The 23,947-nt window shown below is 36.7% G+C and overlaps 3 protein-coding genes across 3 annotated transcripts; 2 read left to right on the top strand and 1 right to left on the bottom strand.

The window, feature by feature from the left end:
* Positions 1-8,913: 8,913 nt before the first annotated feature.
* Positions 8,914-10,674, top strand: LOC125230326 (transcription elongation factor SPT4). Its single transcript, XM_048135457.1, has 4 exons — positions 8,914-9,113; positions 9,195-9,301; positions 10,007-10,062; positions 10,486-10,674. Exons 1-4 carry the CDS (start codon positions 9,039-9,041, stop codon positions 10,602-10,604), a joined length of 357 nt encoding a protein of 118 aa, XP_047991414.1. The 5' UTR covers positions 8,914-9,038; the 3' UTR covers positions 10,605-10,674.
* On the bottom strand, positions 10,644-11,461 carry LOC125230327 (TP53-regulated inhibitor of apoptosis 1-like). Its single transcript, XM_048135458.1, has 2 exons — positions 11,229-11,461; positions 10,644-11,142 (listed from the first exon to the last, which is right to left on the bottom strand). The coding sequence occupies exons 1-2, from the start codon at positions 11,373-11,375 to the stop codon at positions 11,044-11,046; spliced, it is 246 nt and encodes an 81-aa protein (XP_047991415.1). The 5' UTR covers positions 11,376-11,461; the 3' UTR covers positions 10,644-11,043.
* Positions 11,462-11,831: 370 nt separating this feature from the next.
* On the top strand, positions 11,832-23,736 carry LOC125230243 (ESF1 homolog). The gene is made up of 9 exons (XM_048135345.1): positions 11,832-12,529; positions 12,749-12,872; positions 13,812-13,914; positions 14,710-14,830; positions 15,245-15,435; positions 19,256-19,342; positions 20,483-20,603; positions 22,319-22,522; positions 23,056-23,736. The coding sequence occupies exons 1-9, from the start codon at positions 12,079-12,081 to the stop codon at positions 23,712-23,714; spliced, it is 2,061 nt and encodes a 686-aa protein (XP_047991302.1). The 5' UTR covers positions 11,832-12,078; the 3' UTR covers positions 23,715-23,736.
* The last annotated feature ends 211 nt before the right edge of the window (positions 23,737-23,947 follow it).

Genomic DNA, 23,947 nt, shown 5'->3' with positions numbered 1-23,947 from the left:
GTATGCTTCTTTAAGTCTGCTTTCTAGGGTTAAATGAATGTTTAAACTAGCTTTAATGCATGTAGCTGAAAATTGATAAAATGTTTAGGCTGGTCCTGCCGTTTCCCTTTCCCGAGTTTTGGGGTAAGGGAAACACTTCTCTAAAATCTCAAAGTATTGGCGCTAGTGCGGATTATACTGGAAATGTGAATTAAAAAAAACATCATCAATCAAATGGAGACTTTGGTTCTTTGACATATAGTTTAAAATAGAAAATATTTACGTAAATTGAAATTCGGGGTAAGGGGAACATATGGGCTTGCTTGAGACAGGGGTTGTTAACTAAAAAATATAATTATTATTTATAACGATTTTTTTTAACAAGTTTTGTTCAAAAATTCAAATTTCAGAATTGCAAATTTCAAAAACATTTTAACTTATTAGTAATTATTCGTATTTGAAATACTGAAGCTTGGATCAATACAAAATTTCTGTATTTATATAATATGTGTCTCTGAAAATGTTCATGACCCCTGGAATCGGGAAAAGGAAACATATGTTCCACTTAACCCGGCTATGGTAGTTCCCGTTACCCCGGTATGTCATTTGTAGGTTGTGTTATTAATCACGTTTCGTTGTGTTATTATTCGATTTTCTCTGCCGAATGTTAAACCAATCGATACAAAAATACTTTTGAATGATGAATGCTTAGAGATGGTAGATACAACACTGTTTCTTGGTTTAACGTTGGACAAAAATCTACAATGGAGTCCTCATATAAGGAAACTAGCAAGCAAATTAAGTTCAGCCGCATACGCCGTTAGGAGAATCAGGCAACTGACTAATGTTGAGACAGCTCGCCTAGTGTATCATAGTTATTTTCACAGTGTAATGTCATACGGTATTCTGGTTTGGGGCAAAGCAGCTGACATACAGACTATCTTTGTATTACAAAAGAGAGCCATTCGTTCTATTTACAACTTAGGAACACGTGAATCAGTAAGAGAACTCTTCAAAGAAATTAATATCTTAACTGTAGCTTCCCAATACATTTATGATAGTATAATTTATGTTGTTAAGAATTTAGACTGTTTCACTAAGAATTCTGATATCCATAATTATAACACTAGAAACAAAAATAAGCTTGCCATAAAGAAGTTTCGTGTCCGTAAAGTACAGAAGTCATTTGTTGGGCAATGCATTCATTTTTATAATAAGTTACCTGACACTGCTTTGAGATTACCCCTCCCAGCTCTTAAGAACTACTTAAAAAAATCATTGATGTTAAAGGCTTATTACAGAGTCGAGGACTATTTGACAGACAAACATGCATGGCCCGAACCAGAAACTACAAAAAACGAATAGCAATTAAAATAATTGTATTATGTATAGAGGACACAGTTCAGATAAGAAAGCACATCAAATATTTTATATTTTATGTTGTGTAGGTAAATTACATATTTAATGATATTGAGATTCATATTATCTTTTTTCTTCTGTGACAATTTGATATGTTTTCTCTGAAGAAGAACGACGTATTATTAAGCAATAATATAATTTATTGAAATTAATTTCCATAGAGTACCTAGTCTGTTCATATTCTTTGATGAATACTTTTGCATGTTAAATTGTATCTTGTTATTTAATGCATGTTAATTATAAGATGTAATGTTTTGAAAAGAAGTTGCCCGCCGAGTTTCTTGCCGGTCCCATAGAGGATACCCCCCTCCCAACTGAGGGGGGACTGAAATCTTCTCGAGGCTGAGGCGTAGGGTTAGAGCCGGCGTAGCTTTATTTGACGTTCATATGCGCATTGTAATATGCCTACTTGAAAAATAAATATTTCATTTTCATTTTTCATTTTCATTTTCCAAAATTATTTTTAGATAATTTTACTCCCATTAATTATTATGGGGAGCGAACTTTCCAGTATTTGGTACCTAAACTATTTAATGTATTGCCAGAAAAACTGTTTATGCAAGAGACAAGCACACATACTTTTAAAACAAGTGTCAAAAAATATCTAATAAATAATTGTCCATAGGAGCAGCAGAGAGGGGTCAACTTAGTATGGAAAGTTGGAAATCTATAATAATTGGACCTATCTTTGCTGGCCCTGAAGGCGTCATTCAGTACCTATAGCGTAAAATTAGAATTAATTTAAACAATTAACGTTGCATGCTTAGTTAGTATAGCTATTAATGATGATTTAAACATTGCATGATATTATGTATAACTTGACACAACTTGTACCTACTCAGTAATCAATCAAGAGCAAACATAACTGCCAACAAACTGTTTTGCAGTTTGGCGGTATTTTGTAAACTGTAATATCAATGTAACTATTGTGTCTGAAGAAAAAAAAAATAATAACTGCATACCCACTCTGTGAAAAAAAAAGTCGATTCGAAAAAATAGATAGACTGATAATCTATCTCGCATCTAGAGCTAATTCTTGCCGTATATTATAATCCGAATCGGGCTGCCAGCCTCTGGCGTATTTCCATGTCGCGTGTGTAATTGTTAATTCAAATGTGTGAGTTCACCGTTTTTATTAAAATATCAAATCGGTATAATGTTCCGTTTGGGCGAATTAGAAATATTTATGTTTAGAATATATCGTAAACAATCCAGGTGTTCCTAGTTTTCAGGGTTACCACGACCTTCTACAATATGTTATACCACTAAAATGATTTACTCTTAAGTAGTAAAATAACAATTAATTAAACCTTTTAACCGACAAACATTGTAACTACCCGAAAAAGTACAAATTGTTTATTTACGTTTTTAGGTTTTTTTTTTTAGTATAACTTGCCTAAAATATAAGTCAAAAGTTTTAACTGAGCTTACCGGTTTTCTGTGGGTCCACTTGTTGGCAGAAACCTCTGCGGTGGTTGTAGTCTTCTTCGCTGTATTTTATTTTGGATTACACGTTTTTTTATTCGTATTTCTACTACCAGGGCACTTTGCCAATGTCAAATAAATTCAATGTATTAAAACAGTCAATAAGCTTCTTCAAACGAGGCTTTCGCGAGTGGACTTTTGGAGCTCTAGAGTCTGGAGGATACCTGCAGCAGCAGTACAAAGCATGACAGGCATCCGAGACCACGAACTGCCGAATGATGTCCGTAGAACTGGTTATTCACCGTTAGTCGCGTATCCCAAAGAATTTTTCATTATACCTAACACTTTTTAAGTTCTCGCGTTTTGTAGGTCAAAGTTAAAGTAACATATGGGTCGAACACAATTAATTATCATAATTTTACCTTTCTTCCGACGTTTCGACCAGGTTGCATTTTCCATGGTCACGGAAGAAGGTAATAGTTATTTGTTTTACAAGGGGGCAAAGTTGTTGTTTAACCGCACGTGCCAATATTGATACCCGAGCAAGCGAAAGATTCCAATATTGAACCGCGAGCGTAGCGAGTGGTTCAAAAAGTGGAATCTTGAGCGTTGCGAGGGTTTCAAGGCACGAAGATTAAACAAACTTTGCCGCCGAGTGAAACACAAAATTTTTCACCACACCAACACTATGAAAATATGAACTGTAAAACATCAAAATAAATAAAGTAAGTAGTTCAATTTATTTAACATTTATGATTCAAAATCATTATTTATACGTGAATTCCAAACACCCAGCTTTAGACATCAAGTTAAAATTTGTATGAAATTACTTTGCACTCTTGTGGATAAAATGCAATTTTGCTATCAGTTTTCGAATAGCAAAGAACGCCTTTATCAGTTGGTGTGGTGAAAAATAATAATAATTAATCGCGTTCGTCCCGTTACTTAAAATTCTTCATTAACTGCGCCGTCTGCCTAAGCTGTTCGCTGCATAATATGCTATCAAGATTATACATTAAACAACAGATTGCATTATTTTAAATATATTTTCCCCTCACTAGCTCGGAAACACGTGTTTTGTCCTTTAATATCAAAAAACAGATAAAGTCAAATTAACTGCTTCAAAACTGATAAAAGTAGGTGAATCTAGTATTTTAAGGGAAAAGTTATATTTTCAGGATTCTAGAGGCTGGAGGACGACCTTTGCCCCCTTGTATAACAAATAACTATTAGAGGCTGGAGGACGACCCGTCATCTTCCACGGATCAATCGAAAATCCAGCTAAACCGACGAACTGCTTATAAATGAATTTACTGAGTTGACTGATGTTTAAATTTTTTACGATTTGACATTTAATAGATTTTGACTCGCAAGCCAGTAGATATCCATGCTTTATGATTCGGTCAAGTTGTGTTCGAATGTATGGAAAATTAAAAAAAATTAAATCCAGCAAAATTTTAATGTATTATGGTACCTTAGGGTAAAGGCCGGTTCACACGTATTAAGTTGTCAAGTAATTAACTAAATTTTAACTTAATTTTAAGCGACTTAATTTTAAGTAAGCGTTTACACGTCGTAAACAGCTAAGCTCTTTAGTCATCCTGAAATGGACGATCAACAGCGCGTTCAAGTCATTCATTCAGTAATTACATTCGTATTCAGCGAGGTTTTAGATGAACTGAAGGATGAAATAGACAGGGAAACGAGAGCACCCACAAGACTGGGTGAGAAACTGGATAAGCAGAAGGAATGAATATGGCGCTAGTGCAACTTTGTTTAACATAATTATTCTTCAATAAACTTCACTGAAGTGTCTTCCGAACACTTTGACATTTTTCCAAAAAAGATAACTCACGAACATATCGCATATGATGGATACGGATCACGATTGATGGAACACGATCGCAACCGCTCCGCCAAACTTATACAATTAACTAATATTTAACTAAATCATGCCTGTCCAAACGTATCAAGTGGTAGTTCACGCCCACCTACTTAACCGAAAAATAGACAAAATTCTAATTTACTTGCTTAAGTGCACGCTAAATATTAACTTGTAACTTATTACTAAATTGATTGTTTACACGCTTTAAGTCGCTTAAAATTAAGTTAAAATTTAGTTAATTACTTGACAACTTAATACGTGTGAACCGGCCTTAAGGTGCTTTGCGCACACTAGCGTCCCCTACCGTCCCCCTGACGCAACACCCCCTTTTAGCACGAAATAGGTTCCTTTTTACTGGTTTTTCTTCATTTTTGAGAAAAGTATCAGAGTTAGGAAAAAAGTGCCTATGAAAGAATTAATTCTTATTAAATTAAAAAAAAAATGTTATATGCATTTTTTTGTAGCACTTACCATATTCGTGCATTAGCTTGTTGAAGTTCGATATGACTCAGTACTTAATGAAATAATAATATATTTATTAGTGGTTTAATTACGGAATTTTGTCAAAGTTTATCAAGCTACTAGTTTTTGCCCTTCTGAAGTACCTTTTTACCAAAATTTCAGGCCTGTAGCTTGAAATAAAACTTATTCCCCATACAAACTGTATCCAAAAACGCTGAAATTAGCTTCTTTCCATTTTAATTTTACCTTAATAGTCTTTATACGAAGTTTCAAGCTCATATTCTCAAAATAAAGGTAGATCCTCATACGAACTTTGGACACCCATTTTCACCCCCTTAGGAGATGAATTTTGAAAATTCCTTCCTTAGCGGGTTCCTAGACCTTATAAGTAACCTATGTGCCAAATTTGGATTCTCTAGCACCAGCGCTTTGGGCTTTACCTTGATTTAAGTCAGTCAGTCACTCAGGACTTTGCCGTTTATATATATGTAGATAACATGAAAATAGTGCATGATATAAAAAATATTATATGACCTTTCTTATTGGGAATTTTATGAGCATTATTTCTTTCATTGACAACTTTTTCTAAAATGTATACTTCCCCAAAAATTAAAAAAAACTGAATTTTGGGACATATATTAGGGTAAAAGGGGGGGTTGCGTCAGGTGGAGGGGAGGGGACGCTAGTGTGCGCAAAGCACCTTACACTAAGGTATCAAACCGCATTTGTTTTTATTTGGATTTAATTTTTTTTTCCAAAAAACACAGTTTGACCGAATCATTAACCAATAGTTAGCATAGCTGGTGTATTACCTATGCAAATAAGTATATAGTAGGTACTTTGGTAGGTACTACTTTTGTACTTTTTTGGTACAGAACTCTAAAAAGGTTGAATCTAAACACAGTTCAATCCAGTTTCATCCAGTAAACATTGATTGTATGGAACTGCGCACTATAGCAATTAGGCTTTCATTTCTATGATAACTTATAGTTGTAATAGATAGTGGATAATTTACGCAGTTGAATAGTCGTTTATTTGTTAAGGGCACTGTAGAGTACAGGCCAAGTTTATAAACTACATAGGATGTACCTGCCCATATAAATATATTTATGTACCGGCAAAAACGTAGCAATGCAATTAGGGCTATCTGTTGCACCAACAGAACAATGATATACATATAGGTACTAGTATATATAATTTATGTGGCAAGGAAATGATCAAAACGGATATTTGACTAAATCTCTAAGGGCAAATCAAGTGACGCAGGATGTAAAATAATCTACCTACTTTGTCATTCACCTAGAAAAATACGGATACAAAAACACAGAGGTGATTTATAACATACTGCGTCACTTGATCAAATCAAATCCCTTAGAGATTTCGTCGTATCTTCGTTTTGATTATTTCTCTGTGAGACACTCGTATATGTATAGAAAGAGGGATACTTAACTATGACACGGTAAGGGGTAAGGACCGTGGTCAATCGTGACTTTGGTTAAGCCGGCGATTAAACGACTAAACATCCGTTTATTTCTGCGATGTGTCAAGAAGTTGTTTAGCCTTCCTTTGTTCAGAAAACTTGGCGCATTTTTCCCATATTCTAGGCTTATCAGAAGCAGCTGCCTATGACGTCACTTATCTGAGGGCTGACCCCTGCCCAGCGTTCATTCACAGATCCTCACAACTATCGAGTAATAACCCTAGCGATTGTTTTCAACCGTTGACTTTTCATATCGAGCCGAATGAGAATCGTTGCTCTTGTTTACGACATCAGATAAGACATGAATGAATATTTACTACCCCTCCATTATGTATGACGTTCGAGAAAAATATTTTTAGCTGATAGAAAAGCGAAACGTACAGGCATATTAATAGGTGGTTAATAAGAAAATTATGATAGAATGTCATGCCTCCTCCCAGCTTAAGGTCAAACCAAATTCCGAAGAATTTAAAAGGGTCGTAAATGTTTTATGTACTTACCTACTTCGTGAAAACTGCAAAAAAAGAAAAGCTACGATTATTTCACGGGGAAACGAATCACCAAATTTGAGACATTCAAGGACACCTGCGACACCAGAGGGTTGTAAGTGCATTGCTAGAATTTTAAATCGATGTAAGCTGTTATATGACAGACGACCGGTCTGGTTCAGTCGGTAGTGACCCTGCCTGCTGAGCCGCGGTCCCAGGTTCGAATCCCGGTAAGGGCATTTATTTGTGTGATGAACACAGATATTTGTTCCTGAGTCATGGATGTTTTCTATGTATATAAGTATGTATTTATCTATTTAAGTATGTATAAGTATCGTCGCTTAGCACCCATAGTACAAGCTTTGCTTAGTTTGGGGCTAAGTTGATCTGTGTAAGGTGTGTCCCCCAATATTTTTTTTTTTTATATATATATTAACACCACAGGCGGTTCATTCCATTAACTGATCAGTTAAGTATATTGTGTAAAACGTGACATCCGACCCTTTCAAAACCAATTGATAAGAAAACAAAGATTAACAAATTGTATGTAGAATTTTATCATCAGAAGAAATCATATCGAGTTATGAACTAAAATGTAAAAAAAAATAGTTTCGACCCAGCCCTTTACACCCCAGCACAGCTCCTACCTCCAAGGACTTAGGTAGTATGTTCATGTATGTTCATCTGAGAATACCAATAGATGTGAGTAACTGAGGAGTGTCTTTTCAAAAGGGCTTATTTCCATTTTTTCTTTTTTTTAAACTATGAACGCAGTTTTTCTTAGTATAGAAAATTACGCGTGTTTTGAGATAAAAGTTTAAAAAGTCTCGCATTGAACTTTAAAAAAAGATATAATCAAAGTTTAGAACACATTTTGAAAAATGTGTAATGATTATTTATGTGGATAAACCAATGTATGTATTACAACAACATTCATATCAACTAACGTTAATACAAAATCCAAAAATAAAATAAAACTATTTTAAAATAATAACATTTACGCTACAAGGCCACAACAAAAGGGCTTAATTCCCAAAAGTTCGCATCAAAAGTGCTTAATTCTCAAAAACATATGGTAATTAAATATTTATTTAGGTACACATGTTACGTTTGATGTAATCATAGCATTAACGTCAACTTACAATATTACAATTTTGCAAATTAAATATTAATTTCAAAACCAATACCGTGGAATTATGTTTTTCTCGATTTCCCAAAAAAAGTTCAAAGTGGAAATAAGCCCTTTTTAAAAGACACTCCTCAACTGTGCCCACTGCCCATTTACAAAACTACAAGATTTATTTCAGCTGATTGCCAATTTTCGCTTTAATTTGACGAGATTATAGTAAAGTAGGGAGGCCATACACGAATTGTAATTTAATTGTGGGTACTTTAATAAATTCACACATGTAAAACAACGGGTAAAGGAAAGCCCCAACATCGCCATCTAGTGTAGAATGTGGACATGAAAATAACCATAGACAAATAACAACGGCGTCAGTGCTACCAACTGTACGATTTTTAGAGCGAATGAACGAGCGCTCTCAGATATCAAAACTGGTTCAAAAAACTAAACTGCATAGGCTGAAAACAAAATTTTAGAACATGATATATTCGTATAAGTTATATTTTAATATATGTTCACGAGGAATTATATTGTAATATTGGTGGACTTGTTTTAGATTCCAAAGTTTAACAACCTGTCAAAACCACCCTACAATCATTTTCTATGCTGTCTGTGCATTGCATTCTTGTATTTCTATAGTCTATGGGCTCTTAATGTCAATTGAAAGTGTCAGTATTGTGTTGTCGCATTCGCATCTTCTAAACAAAATTATAAAATATTGCTCCCTAGAATATTACAGCGCTAAATTGGACAACTTATAAAGTAACAGACACAATGTCTTTAAACTTGGATGTGGTGCCAAAAGATTTAAGAGGCCTTCGGGCCTGTTTAGTTTGCTCTTTAATAAAGGTAAGCATGTCACCTCGTTAGAAATTTAATATTTTCATTTCAATATAACCAAGTATACTATTTTTGCACTCTTCATTTCAGACTTTCGACCAATTTGAGTACGATGGATGTGATAATTGCGACGAGTTTCTTCGAATGAAACAAAACAAAGACAATGTTTATGATTGCACGAGTAACAATTTCGATGGGTTGGTAAACTACTAAGTTCAGTAGATTTTACTCTTTTATTTCTTCCTTTTAGCGAAGTAGCTTCTATCTAATATAGTCAAAATGCCTCTTATATGGCAGGCTTTCACAATTCACAAACCAAGCTGCTTTAAGGGAGCCAATATTCACATAAGAATCAAACTTAGCCCCTAAGTCAAACTAAGATTTTAACAGCCCAAATGATGCAAGTGATAAGTAAATATCATAATTCCATAGAAGTTGGATGTTTAACACATTCAACAGCGATAACCTGCCAGCCGCCAGTTGGGCACTCATAAACTTTGTTCAGATGTGGAAGGGTTCTTGCCATACAAGCGGTTATAAATTACGACCAGTTTCTGACATAGTGCGCCATTTTTTGTGTCACTACCACACAAAAAATGGCGCACTACGTGTTAAAATAAAATAACACTTCTATCACTACATACTTAAATAGCTCTGACTACTCTAACAGAACAGTTCTGTGTATGATAATATTGAAATTCCTAGCCATATTATACCTAGCCTATTTTACTTTTTTTGTATTTTTTATGAAGTGTAGTTCCTCTCTATGTTGTGAATTATTACACTTATCTCTTTTCTATTTCATTAGTAACTAAAGTTACATTACTAAAAATTTCTGAGGACTTTCTTCTTCCTAATACCTATAATTTAACAATTCTGATTTGAATTAAATTTATTTTCAGTATGATAGCAGTAATGAGCCCTGAGGACAGTTGGGTGTGCAAGTGGCAACGCATCAGTAAGTTCTGTTCATCTATAGAATTATCTATAACCACTCAACTGTAGTGATTTGGATTTACATGAGTTTCACTGGATTTATAAATCATTAATTCCTATATCACAATCCCACGAAACCAGATTCTGGTGAATTGGGAAGTAATTAAGAGAATATACTCCATGGTGTCCCATACGTACCCACAGTACCCATACCCATTTGTCACTGCCCTTTGACTCTAGGCGCCATTAAATATTGTAGTACATTAAGGTGGGATAAATGAGAATGATTTGTATAATGCAATCTATCCCCATCAGTTCCCAGTGGGATGTTTGGACTAAATGGAAATACAGTCAACACCATGTACAACTATGTGTTATGGTCTTATGGTGTATCCTCTAAAAGTGTTCTTCCAAGAATCCAAAATACTGTTGTTTTTTTCAACAGGCCGGTTTCGCCAAGGAGTTTATGCAATCTCAGTATCTGGACGCCTTCCAGCTGGAGTCATCAGGGAAATGAAGAGCCGTGGAATTGTGTACCGACCAAGAGATACCAGCCAGCGATAATAACCAATAATTTACTTATTCCCTATATGTATCAACTCATTTTCAAAATAAATCCATTTATTTCATAAAATTTGTAGTATCTATTATCTATTTACACAAACATACATTCTAACAACTATGTGCTTAAAAAGGATATGCCACAGAATGCAATTCATAAGCATTTATATCAATATTTAAAAAAGGAGTATGCTCTAAGCACATCAATAACTTTTTTGCCTACTGATAGATAGCACTTAAACAAGAAATAATTACGGATTATTGTGTAACACACATTGCTTTTATATTACTGTAACTAATGTAGTTAAACTTTACGACGGAACAAAAAACATTGTTCTCAGACTAGTGAGGTATTGTTCTTCACATTGTACTCCAACTGTTGTGGCTTTACTGGTTTCCAACATGTCATGGAACTCAAAGCACAGATGCAACGATACATCTGTCAACTGCTCCCAGATGGGGGTGCTTTGAACTCGAACTCTGTGCCCAGGACGTCTTTATCAATTTCTTTAAAATCGATGTTCTGCGCCTTCATAGCGTTCTGAAACAAAGCAGTAAGAAGATTCAGATAAGTACATTACAAACTCGAATAACCAAATCGATCTCGACCTATTTAATCTGATCTACCTTAACACATTCTTGATAAATCTTGAATATTCCGGCGCACATTGAATCATCGTGGTCGCCCTTCAGAAATCTGTCCGAAAACCAAGAATTAAAACAATCGTCATATTTCTTCTTAAGCTCGGTGCACTCTTCTCCGATACTATTCATTTTGTATATTTTAATAGGTAATATTTACTTATTATTATTTAAATCTGATGAAATCTCAAATCGATGAAATGCTGTAGTGCTAGTGCAGTGCAAGTAATTTGACAATGACATGACATGTTTGATTTGACAGAATGGAGTGATATTTCACTGTTTTTCTTTTTCAATTCAAGTATCTAGTGATCTAGTAGATTTTTAGCTAACAACGTACACAGGAAAGTAAAATAAGCAATTTTACGAGTATTATTATTCCATCCCTTAAAGTTGTGTACATAACATAGAGTAAGTACATAAAGCAAAATTACGATTTCCCTCCGAATTACGCAAGAGAAAAATACTGCTTTCGACCAGCTGTGTCATTATACAACAATCCAATCTACGCATTTCAGCTACACAGTGAATTCAAAATCTACTTACTATAATACCCCTAATTTAATGATTCCTACCTAGTCTCATACAACAGTGGTTACTACACTAATAATTCTGTGTTTCATGTTAATCTGTAATAAAAATTACAATAAAATGCTAACTTACCTGGATCCAAATCGTAGCATGATATAATTATTATTGCGTTTATAGGAGTAAAGCATCTTCGTTCACGTTTTTCTGACGTTTTACATGTTTTAGGTTTTAGGTTATGTTTCTTGAAGATTTGGAAGAAAATATTGATTTATTGTAATATTTCCAACGTTACCTTACGGTAATTATGGATGATATACTTAAAGATAATCGTTTTGTAAAATATCTAAACGATCCACGTTACAGACAAATACCTAAACATGAAAGGAAGGTTAAAATCGACAAACGATTTCAGTCTATGTTCAATGATTCTAAGTTTAAAGTGAAATATACTGTGGATAAGAGAGGCAGACCTGTAAATGAGACTTCCACAGAAAATTTGAGGAAATACTATGAGTTGGAAGAGTCAGACGGGAGTTCCGATTCTGAGGATGAGGAAGTCGAGGACAAAAGTGGTGCGGAGTCTCAAAAGGACGAAGCTAGCCCTGGTAGATTCGTGAAACGGCCACAGAGTGACGAAGAGCAGAATGACGATGCTGGACCCGAGTTTAAGAATGATAAATTAACGCGAGGCAAACTAAATGCGAAAACGAAAGATAGGCTGTTGGATCTAGACATTGATTATGCTCGAGGAGAAGGTATATATTGAATGATTCTGTATTACTGTTAAATACGATTCGTCGACTACTATAAGTATAGTAGTCACAGACATCCCTAATGTGGATACAATAGTGTTTATAACAAAACACAAGTGAATAATACTGTGTAACCTTTTTGTCTAAAAAAAATGTATAATCTATATAATGAAGAAAGCTTTTAGCTTCTTGCAAACATTATAATGTTCTTGGTTGCTCCAGGTGTCCTTTTAACCGACAGCTCTTCAGATGAGGAAAGCAGTGAAGAAGAGGGGGAGAGTGAAGTAGAACATGAGTGGGGGGAGCTGGATGCAGAGGCGGAAACCACTGAGGAATCAACTAGAAGGTGGGTTTTTTTTTAAACTTTTTACTTTTACTGCAGGAGGGTTTTTGCCAATGAAAACATTCAGGATATACCGCACATGAAAAGGTGGGTTGTTGTTATAAACAAGTTTTTAGCCCTTGCATTATAGGTTACGGTGACCGCTTTACATCAGGCGGGCCGTATACTTGTTTGCCACCGACGTAGTATTAAAAAAAAAAAAAAAATCCTGAATGCCGGGATAAGGCGTCATCCATATATTACGTCACAGTGTAAGGGGGGGGGTCATACTAAATGTGACAATCCCTGTTAAAGGGATACAAAAAAGCGTGACATAGGGGGGGGAGGGGTCCAAAAACCTGAAATTTGGTGTGACGTAATATGTGGATGATCCCTAACGTAAGGAGGATGATGATGATAACACCAAGAAGAGCAAGATTGGTTCAACATACAGTCAGATGCAGAAAGAGGTGATCCCATCTGCATAGAAATTTGTACGCAGGGAGTTTCACCTTTCCTTACATTTATATACAATATACATCATTTGGAGTTCACTAATTCATCAAAAATAAACAAAACCTTTGGTGCAATCCATGGATAGCTATTCAATAAATGGGTTTAATTTGCAATAATTCTACAAGCTTCTGTGTTTCCATTGTTATACAATCTGTATGTATAAGGGCCAGTTGCATCAACCACATTTGACAGACACATTATCGTCACACAGCAGACGTCTATGGAACTTCCCATACAATAAAATTTAACAAAAGCTTTAACGGTGACAGGCGGTTTGATGCAACCGGTCCTAATTCTACATGGAGTAGAGTTAACCATTTTTATTTAAATCAAATTTTTCCAAAACTTGAGTTACAACCATTGAGCAGACATTATGGTCATTATGACATTACTAGGTTAACATTATGACATGACATTATTAGGTCAACATTATGTTTTAATTTTCAGAATAGCAATTTGCAACATGGACTGGGACAACATAAAGGCAGCAGACATCATGGTTCTTCTCAGTTCTTTCCTACCTCCAGGAGGCATCATATATAAAATAACAGTAAGTAGCATGTTATAAATATGAAGTAGAGATTCTTTTATTCACCAACATGTGTGTTGAGGCTATTGTGTGCCTATACCGTTGAACTATATACCATTGTAAATGACATGAAATAGTATATTTCGATACAAGTTCGAAAAAGAGGAAGTTCGAAACGAGTGGCAATAAAAAACCTGCCATATAATAAACCACTTCTCGCACTAGTGCGTAAAAAAAACACCATCTGTACTGAAAAATATATTATATGTATGTGGTTGTATGATGATGTATTTTTCACACAGATGTCATATATACCATAGATCAAGCAAACATGTCTACTTAGCGTGTCAAATGAACTCAGTAAAATCCACTGAGTTGTCCGTCTTTAATCACAGATTTCGGGCGTCAATTTTTGTAAGTTGAAGTCAACAAAAACATTAAAAATGCCTCGTTACGTGATATTTAATTGCAACAACACTTATGAACATACAACAAAAATTATGAACACTCAAGGCCCTGAGACATATTTAAAACCACAGGCAAGTAACAACTTCAGTACAAAAACTGACATGCTCGGCCCCTATACAAATAGATGAACTTTTTCTTCTATCTAAATCTAGTTCTGTGATTTTTCATGTCAATCAATGTCACTTTCAACACTAGTGCCAGTTTTGCAGTTTTGCATGCATCCTTATAAAATATCAGACCAAGTATATTTCACACAGGTGTTACAGCAGGCTGCATATTATAATCATTCCTAGTTGTATGCTGTTCAGCAATGAAACTATTCTAAACTAATCATGTGTACTATTGCAGATATATCCGTCCGAGTATGGTCTAAAACGCATGCAAGAGGAAGAAGTTCGAGGTCCTATTGAACTCACTGAGCAACGCGAGGTGGACAGCGGCTTGTCTGACGACGGCGGAAATGAAGAAGGTTAGTGCTATCTAATTCACGAAACTTAGCAAACCTCTGTTAATTTTTAATTTGCGTACATAAGAGTCAAAATGATGCACATGCCTCAATAGGCCCAATGGCTGGGTTGGCACTTTTTGGAATGGTCTAACTCCAGTGTCACTGTGTAGTGATGTTTATAGGACACCCTGTGGATAACGTAATGCCATTACTCATTATGATTGAAACCTCATCCTACGTCAACTTAGGTTAAAGATTTTACATATTACATAGGGACAATACAACCATATCTGTCAGCTGGTATATGTATCATCCCTGTACATTATAATGTATCATTTCCAACGGCTGGTTTGGTGAATCGTTCGCGCAGAGGACCTGATCCAACACGCTATCTGTTTCACGCGTTTTTCTAATATATTGAAATAACTCCACCAGGATCAACATACCACATGGAGAAACTGCGCCGCTACCAGCTGAACCGCCTAAAGTACTACTACGCGGTAGTGGAGTGCGACTCAGTGGCCACCGCCGACAAGCTCTACAGCGAGTGCGACGGCATGGAGTACGAGAGCAGCGCCACGCGGCTCGACATGCGGTTCATTCCCGACGACGTCACTTTTGACCAGGTCAGCTCTATTATAGGGGCATTGGGTTTAGAATAACTTGGCAAAGTAAAGCGCATAATTATATTAGTGTTAGGGATGTACCGACTAGTCGGGAAAGCCGACTATCCGGCCACCTTTATAGTCGGCGATTAGTCGGCGACTAGTCGGCAAAAAAGGCCGATTAGTCGGCACTTCATAAATGATAGAAAAACAGTACAAAAATAAATCAACAGCTGATGTGGTTGTATTATGTACCTACTAGCTTTTACCCGCGGCTTCGCCCGCGTAATAAAAGTATTCTTATTGAAACGTTTACAAAAACTAAGATTTTCATTTGGATCCGTAGGTTTCTTTGTAGGTACATCTGTCCGCGATTATTTCGATTAAGGTAAAGCGGGGCAATTCTCGACTGGAGGGCCATTGTAACTGATCTATTTGCTGTACGGTCCGGTTTTGGCTGACTGTACCTTACACATATTACTATTGTTTTTAAAGAAATTCTTGCAATGATTGTAGAATTGTTACACAGCGACCACAGCGTAGGTAGTAGGTATTAATATGTATGTATTTTACCTATATAAATATTTATACTGGGGAAACTTCATACAACCCACATAGCCAGTATCTCGACGCTATGGTCGATAGGGTAAAAAGTACTTCCTTGCATTATCGCTTACAATTTTTTCCATTTTGCTTAATACTTATTGCAAACGTAAACATATAAAAGGCAAGCAAACAACGATCTTCTTACAGCACATTGAATGAAATAGTTATTACGGATGCAGGATACTCGCCGATGCCTACTTACTAATACCTTCTCACTGAGCCACCTGCATTTTACACTGACTAGATATCGATTGCCGACCGATTATTCCGACCCCAAACCCTATTCTTATCCCCGTCCCTATCTCTATCTTTGTCCCCGTCCCCGTCCCCGTCCCCGTCCCCGTCCCCGTCCCCGTCCCGTCCCGTCCCTGTCCCCGTCCCTCCCCTATCCCTATCCCCGTCCCCGTCCCCCATTTTTATTCCTATTACTATCCCTATCCCGATCCCTATCCCGATCCCGATCCAGATCCCTATCTCTATATCCCTACCCCTATCCCGATCCCTATCCCTATATCCCTACCCCTATCCCGATCCCTATCCCTATATCCCTATCCCTATCCCGATCCCTATATCCCTATCCCTATCCCTATCCCTATCACTATCACTATCCCTATCCCTACCCCTATCCCCACCCCTACCCCTACCCCTATCCCTATCCCGATCCAGATCCCTATCCCTATCCCCACCCCTACCCCTACCCCTATCCCAATCCCTATCCCTATCCCTATCCCTAACCCTATCCCGTTCCTATCCCTGTCCCTGACCCTGTCCCTGTCCCTGGCCCTGTCCCTGTCCTTGCCCCTGTCAAATTATCATGCTAGGAGGTGAACTTTGAATAAGAATAAGAATAAGAATAAGAAAACATTTATTGACACACAAATAAAAATTGAACATTTACACAAAAATATTAAAAAATAAAATAGACAACTAGCATGCATGTCAAAAGGAACGGGCTCAGCATGTTATGCTGCGCAGCCATTTTGATACAAATTGACGGCGCAACGCTGATTTTCAGTCCGTCCCCTTTTCTGAACCTCATTAACAACTATGCGGTGTAGGTATGTATTTAACACGAACAGTATTGATGCTGAAATACGTACTTTTACATAATTAATAGGAAACTTTGAAAAATCCTTTCTTAGTGCTCCTCTAAGGAACTTCCGTGTCAATTTAAAATCTCTTGAACCAGAAGTAAAGATAAAAACTAAAGCTATACTTATGGCTATTTTGGATATTTTAACCCCATTGCACAACAACAGGGGAGAAAATTTCTTTTCCACCTCGTTAGATTTTAAAATCGTTGTATTTATTGTAATCAGCGACCCGATAAACCATAAAAACGATACCCATATTGTGTTTTTGACTTTACCCCCGTTGCACCCCTTTAGGGGTCAAATTTTCAAAAACCTGAAACATGTATTTAGTAATATGTCCTTAGGAATCCTCCTGTGAAGTTTCGAATAAAATAGTCAAACTAATCTTGTTTCCCCATACAAACTTTGAACCCCCATTTCACCCTTTTAAGAGGAGAATTTTGAAAAATCCTTTCTTAGTGCTCAAATTTGAAATCTCTAGGACCAGCGGTTTCGGCTGTGTGTTGATCAGTCAGTCAATATCTTCTTTTATATATTTAAATCCCATTGCACCACAACAGGGGAGAAGGTATTTCACTTCCGCCTCGTTAGATTTTAAAAAAGTTGTATTTATCGTGACCAGCGACCCGATAAACCATAAAAACGATACCCATATTGATTTTTTTACTTTATCACCCCCTTTTCACCCTTTTAGGGGTTAAATTTTCAAAAAACCGGAAACACGTATTCAGTCATATGTCTTAAGGAATCTTCCTGTGAAGTTTCGAATAAAATAGTCAAACTAATCTTGTTTCCCCATACAAACTTTGAACCCCCATTTGACCCCCTTAGGAGGTGAATTTTGGAAAATCCTTTCTTAGTGCTCCTCTACACTATATAAGGAACCTACGTTGCAAATGTGAAATCTCTAGGACCAGCGGTTTCGGCTGTGTGTTGATATGTCAGTCAGTCAGTCAATATCTTCTTTTATATATTTTTTTGATATTTAAACCCCATTGCACCACAACAGGGGAGAAGGTATTTCACTTCCGCCTCGTTAGATTTTAAAAACGTTGTATTTATCGTGATCAGCGACCCGATAAACCATAAAAACGATACCCATATTGGTTTTTTGACTTTATCACCCCCTTTTCACCCTTTTAGGGGTTAAATTTTCAAAAAACCTGAAACACGTATTCAGTCATATGTCTTAAGGAATCTTCCTGTGAAGTTTCGAATAAAATAGTCAAACTAATCTTGTTTCCCCATACAAACTTTGAACCCCCATTTGACCCCCTTAGGAGGTGAATTTTGGAAAATCCTTTCTTAGTGCTCCTCTACACTATATAAGGAACCTACGTGCCAAATTTGAAATCTCTAGGCCCAGCGGTTTCGGCTGTGCGTTGATATGTCAGTCAGTCAGTCAGTCAGTCAGTCAGTCAGTCAGCTTCTTCTTTTATATATTTAGATTTGTTATGCCTTTCTTAGTCAAAACAACAAATATCAGATATCACAAAAATAAATGTCCTACTTAGGATTATCAATTTCATAGGCAGGATTACTAATTCAGTACCTACTATGCCAAACCGGTTGTTAAATGGAAAATTTATCTAAATATTCTCATAGACATTTGCCCTGTAAAAAAATTATGAAAAGCGTGAACAAAGGACCAAAAACGACATTCTAAATGTGAACTTAGTTGAAAAAACTGTTTTGGCCGACTAAATCGGCTACCCCAGCGTCGACTAGTCGGTAGTCGGCCTAGTCGGCCAAATCAATAGTTGGTACATCCCTAATTAGTGTACGTCATTTTTAGGGTTCCGTAATCAACTAGGAACCCTTATAGTTTCGCCTTGTCTGTCTGTCCGTCTGTCCGTCCGTCCGTCCGCGGATAATCTCAGTGACCGTTGTTAGCACTAGAAAGCTGAAATTTGGTACCAATATGTATATCAATCACGCCGACTAAGTAGTAAAATAAAAGGTGGAAAAGCGATAGAGAGCGCAGCAATAGCGATATAATAACGTGAATACAACCGTAGATTCATTAATTATTTGCATATGTCTCACGAAAGTTTAACGTGTACGTGTATGTTACCTTCATTTTTATTCACCGAAATTGGTTCACGCGGTAAGCGGTCTAAATAAACGCTTATTTGTTACAGGAACCTCGAGAAAGTTGCTCCCAACTGCCGGACATGTCGAAGTACAAACCTCGGCTGTTCACCACGACAGCACTGCAGCAGGCTAAGGTTCAGAACTTTATTGTAGTAACATTTGAATCTCACGGGAAAAAGATCCTATTGCCAGCCTTCGAAAAATTATAGTGTCACCAATCCTGAAACCGCGAAAACAAAGTTGCCAGTTCCATAGAAATGAGCGGCGTCAGTCTGAATGTATGGAATAGCCAAATTTTTTTTTGCGATTTCAGCTTTGGTCCCATAATAAAAGTTGTTCAATATGACCTCAAAAGTCACTGCAAAGTTTGATATAATCGTCCCTGTTGACCGTAAGTATTTTTTCGTGTAAGATAGGCCTCGTTTTACCATACTTATCGTGTTTTAAGGCTGCTTTAAAAAAAAACGTCAAAATAATGTAAAATTGATAGTTTTAGGGCCGGTTGCATCAAACCGTCTGTCATCGTTAAAGCGTGTAAATTTTATTGATAGTTTCTGCTGCGTGACGATGATGTCTGTGAGGTTGATGCAACTGGCCCTTAGTCGGTGAAATACTACACTTTCCGTTATCCAATAGATTTATTTAATTCAAATTTCCGTTAGAGCATCTTATTATCTTGATTTTTTTAAGACTGGATTTTTGAAAACCAAGTCACTAAATTAATTATGAATTTTTCTCTAAAGCACGTTTAGAAAAACTCACGTATAGAGCTGAATTAGTCGATCTTATTTGTAAAATTTGGACAATTTTGATTACTAAAACAGGTAAATTTATAATTCGTATACCCTGTATTACAAACTTCTCAGACTACATTTTTATAGGTTTTAAAAAAGAGTAAACGAGGCTAAGACGGAATCAATTTTTTTTCAGAAATTACTTAAAATTAAGTGACAATTTCTTTGAAAATCTACATCACATCGAAATATTGTTTGTATTTAATGAATCTGCAACGTTTACTTAAATTGCTGTTATGCCTTAGTGATTATAAATTGCTATTATTTATTTTTGGCAATTTTTTGAAAACGAGCCTTCACCGGTACAATTATTACCACTTTTGGACATTTTCTCATATTTTGTTAGACCAAGTAGAAAAAGTCCTATAATGTGTTATATATTTGTAAACTACTCGCAAAGCCCTTTAATTTGATACCACACACGGTATGATCAAGCGCTCGGTTGCGATTTCAATGTTTTTCACACAAAGCCCTTTTAAGGTGGAGTTAACGTGGGACGCGACTGCGCCGGCGCGGGCGGAGGCGCTGCGGGCCGCCGTCACGGGCAACGTCGACGAGGACTGCCTCCGGGACTACCTGGCTTCCAATAGCGAAGACGAAGGTAACTATGTCTTTAAGACGATACTGGAGGGGCCAATTCTCCATACTAACGCTCGACTTTTTCCTCTCTGGTTTTTGACGGTAGAGCAATGATTTTTTTCAACACAGATTATTATAATTTTTATCTGTGTCGGACCGTTTTGATTTTTTTGATGTTTTATTTTTAAAGACGCTAGAGCCCATCAAAAATTTCCAAAAACGGCTTTAATGATTATGGCGCAAAAAAAGGTTTAGTATTCAAAGTTGGTAACAATTAAGCCAAAAAAACTAAACAGTCCGACACAGATTATTTCATTGTTATTCAGATTCTGAAATTTCGTTACGATTGATTAAGTTTTGAAGGAGGAAACAGTCGAGAGCGGAACCTCGATTTTAAAGAATTTTTCGCAATATCTTTTAACTGAGTTGTTCTGTAGGGACAGTTTTTTTTTTCGATAAATCTAGTTAATAACACTACTAACACTAGTATATTTAACTAAAATTCCCAAATTCAAAGGGAGGCTCCTTTCTATTTTAGCATTTTTGCTCCTGCGGCCTCTTAACGCTTTCGAAACCAAGAACTCGTCTGTCGGGCACTCGTGAACTTTGCTCAGATGCCGGAGAACCCGCCTAGCGGGTTCTCGGCATACAAGCGGGCGGTTGTAAATTAAATAAATAAATAAATATTGGGGACACCTTACAGAGATCAACTTAGCCCCAAACTAAGCAAAGCTTGTACTATGGGTGCTAAGCGTCGATATACATACAATAAATAGATAAATACATACAAAACATCCATAACTCAGGAACAAATATCTGTGTGCTCTTCACACAAATAAATGCCCTTACCGGGATTCGAACCCAGGACCGCGGCTTAGCAGGCAGGGTGACCACCGACTGAGCCAGACCGGTCGTCAGAATTACGACCGGTTTTGACGTGGTGCGCCATTTTTTGTCTGGTAGTGGAATTGCCCGCGTCTCAAGTTTTGTTCTATGACATTTGTTTTAAAGGGCTGGCAGAGAAGGAAGGGCAAGAAAGCTCCCAATGAAATATTTCGACTGGCCAATCATTGCCATTGGCACAGTATAATAAATATCGCACAGTATGGCCACTCCCGCTCCCCGCTGAAAGTGCCGCCCACCCGTCTCGGTTACCTCACAGTTACCGCCTGTCAAAATGTTTCGACGCCAATTGTTTTAATTTTAATACACCTTTCTATGCCAAACTTTTTATTTTCCGAAACTTACTACATCACACATTATGATATCGTAATAGAGATTTGTACATAACACGTTAAAGTATGAAGGCAAAAAGTTTGCAGTCAACTTTATTTATCAGCAGGATTAGCACATGATATGTCGCCGCGAGATAGACTACCCGTCCTTATGTCATTAATACAATTAGAAGACGTGTGATCCATCTCACGGCGACATACTCTCGCGGCAATCATGTGCTTCGCCTACTGCGGTTGTATAGGTGATAAAATCTATGAAATATAAGTAAAATCTGTATTATTCTGCATATTAATATTCCAATTTAATTCAAACAAAACTGTTTCTACTAAACATTATTATATTTCTTTTATTTGACAACCGGTCTATTATATTTTTGTTTCTGAGTCATGGATGTTTTCTATGTATATAAGTATTTTTATATTATATATATCGTTGTCTGACTAAACATTACTGTTTCTACTAAACACTAATGTTTAATTATTATATTCTTTCTTAAAACAGACTCGGATACGCCAGAAGGCGAGAAACAAGCCGACTCGCAATCGGACGACGACGAGGACCCGATCCAGAAGTACAAGAAGCTTCTAGAAGAGATCGACAAGAAGGAAGAGAGCAAGAAGAACAAGGACATGGAGATGGAGATCACGTGGGGGCTCGGGGTCAAGGACAAGGCCGAGCAGCTTGTCAAGAAGAAGATTAATCAAGGTACACTTCATTTTTTCATTCATTATTGTTTATGGAAAGATAGTGTTGCAAAGTCTGTTTTAAAGCTGAGTTTAGACCAGCAAGTTATTGCTGCAAGTTTTGAGACGCGACTATAGGTAAGAGTGGTCAATATCTGCATCTCTTTCTTGCATATACTTCTGTCTCAAAACTTGCACACATAGTGTGCTGTGTGGACACGCCTAATCTAATCAAACTTTAACCTTGGAATAATATTACAACTAAGATTTTAGTCTATTCTTCTATTGTGTCTAAAGCCGAGTTTAGACGAGCAAGTTATTGCTGCAAGTTTTGAGACTGAAGTATATGCAAGAAAGAGAGATATGTGCCACTCACTCTTACCTATAGTTACGTCTCAAAACTTGCAGCAATAACTTGCTGGTCTAAACTCAGCTTAAGAACATAATCTTAAAGTACACAAGTTGAAGAGTTAGTTCGTGCTTGACGGATTTACACGAAATGAGTAGTTTTAATCTTATGTGATGACGTATTAATTACTTCATTTTCATTTTTAGATGACAAAAATCTCACACCCTTCGAGAAACTAATGAACAAGAAGAAAGAGAAGGCTAAACAGAAAAAGCTAAACAAACAGAAAGCGCAGCAAGATAAGGAACATTCATCAGAAGCAGAATCTGACGATATCCCCTCTGACGTTGACATAAACGACCCCTACTTCGCCGAAGAATTCAACAAGCCAGAGTTTAAAAACAAGAAATCTAAGAAAAAACAAGAGACAGAAACTGAACCTAATGCGGAAGACGAAAAACAGAAACAAGAATTAGAACTGCTACTAGACGATGATGATGATGGCAAAGTACATTTCAGTCTCAAGAAGATCCAAGAAGCAGAAAGCACAAAGAAGTCCAAGCGGAAAAAGAAGTTAAAACAAAAGATGTTAGAACAGAAGCAAGCACTACCAGATTTCGAGATAAATTTGAACGATCAGAGGTTCTCTGCGCTTTATAATTCACATCATTTCAATATTGACCCGACGGATCCTAACTTTAAGAAAACGAAGAATATGGAGAAGCTTATTCAGGAGAAGTTGAAGAGAAGACCAGCGGATAATCCGGCGGAGGAGGTGCAGCCTAAGAAGTCTAAGGAAGATGCTGAGTTGAGCTTGCTCGTTAAGAATATTAAACGCAAAACTAGAGATGTGCTGAAGAAGTAAATGGTATACTATAATAATTCAATTTGTGTTTCATTTAAGACATTCCTTTAGGACTGAAATAGTACATTAAGATACAAGTGAGAAAAAAGTTCGAGACAAATGGCGATAAAATGAAACACGACCGAAGGGAGTCCGCAAGTGTATCGTACGACGTTTTCCAGTACAGATGGACCTCCGAAGTTTCGACATAAGAAAATGAACCACTTCTGGCACTAGTGCGTAAAAAAAGCACC

Source organism: Leguminivora glycinivorella, chromosome 10 (assembly GCF_023078275.1).
Source record: "Leguminivora glycinivorella isolate SPB_JAAS2020 chromosome 10, LegGlyc_1.1, whole genome shotgun sequence".
NCBI lineage: Eukaryota > Metazoa > Arthropoda > Insecta > Lepidoptera > Tortricidae > Leguminivora > Leguminivora glycinivorella.
This window is presented reverse-complemented; position numbering and strand designations above follow the sequence as displayed.

Coding starts and splice junctions, on each gene's coding strand:
- LOC125230326 (XM_048135457.1), top strand. CDS start 9,039: ATGTCTTTAAACTTGGATGTGGTGCCAAAAGATTTAAGAGGCCTTCGG. Junction 9,114..9,194: donor TAGTTTGCTCTTTAATAAAG/GTAAGCATGTCA, acceptor TCTTCATTTCAG/ACTTTCGACCAATTTGAGTA. Junction 10,063..10,485: donor GTGCAAGTGGCAACGCATCA/GTAAGTTCTGTT, acceptor TTTTTTCAACAG/GCCGGTTTCGCCAAGGAGTT.
- LOC125230327 (XM_048135458.1), bottom strand. CDS start 11,375: ATGAATAGTATCGGAGAAGAGTGCACCGAGCTTAAGAAGAAATATGAC. Junction 11,143..11,228: donor TTTATCAAGAATGTGTTAAG/GTAGATCAGATT, acceptor GCTTTGTTTCAG/AACGCTATGAAGGCGCAGAA.
- LOC125230243 (XM_048135345.1), top strand. CDS start 12,079: ATGGATGATATACTTAAAGATAATCGTTTTGTAAAATATCTAAACGAT. Junction 15,436..19,255: donor ACGACGTCACTTTTGACCAG/GTCAGCTCTATT, acceptor TATTTGTTACAG/GAACCTCGAGAAAGTTGCTC. Junction 20,604..22,318: donor TTCCAATAGCGAAGACGAAG/GTAACTATGTCT, acceptor TTCTTAAAACAG/ACTCGGATACGCCAGAAGGC.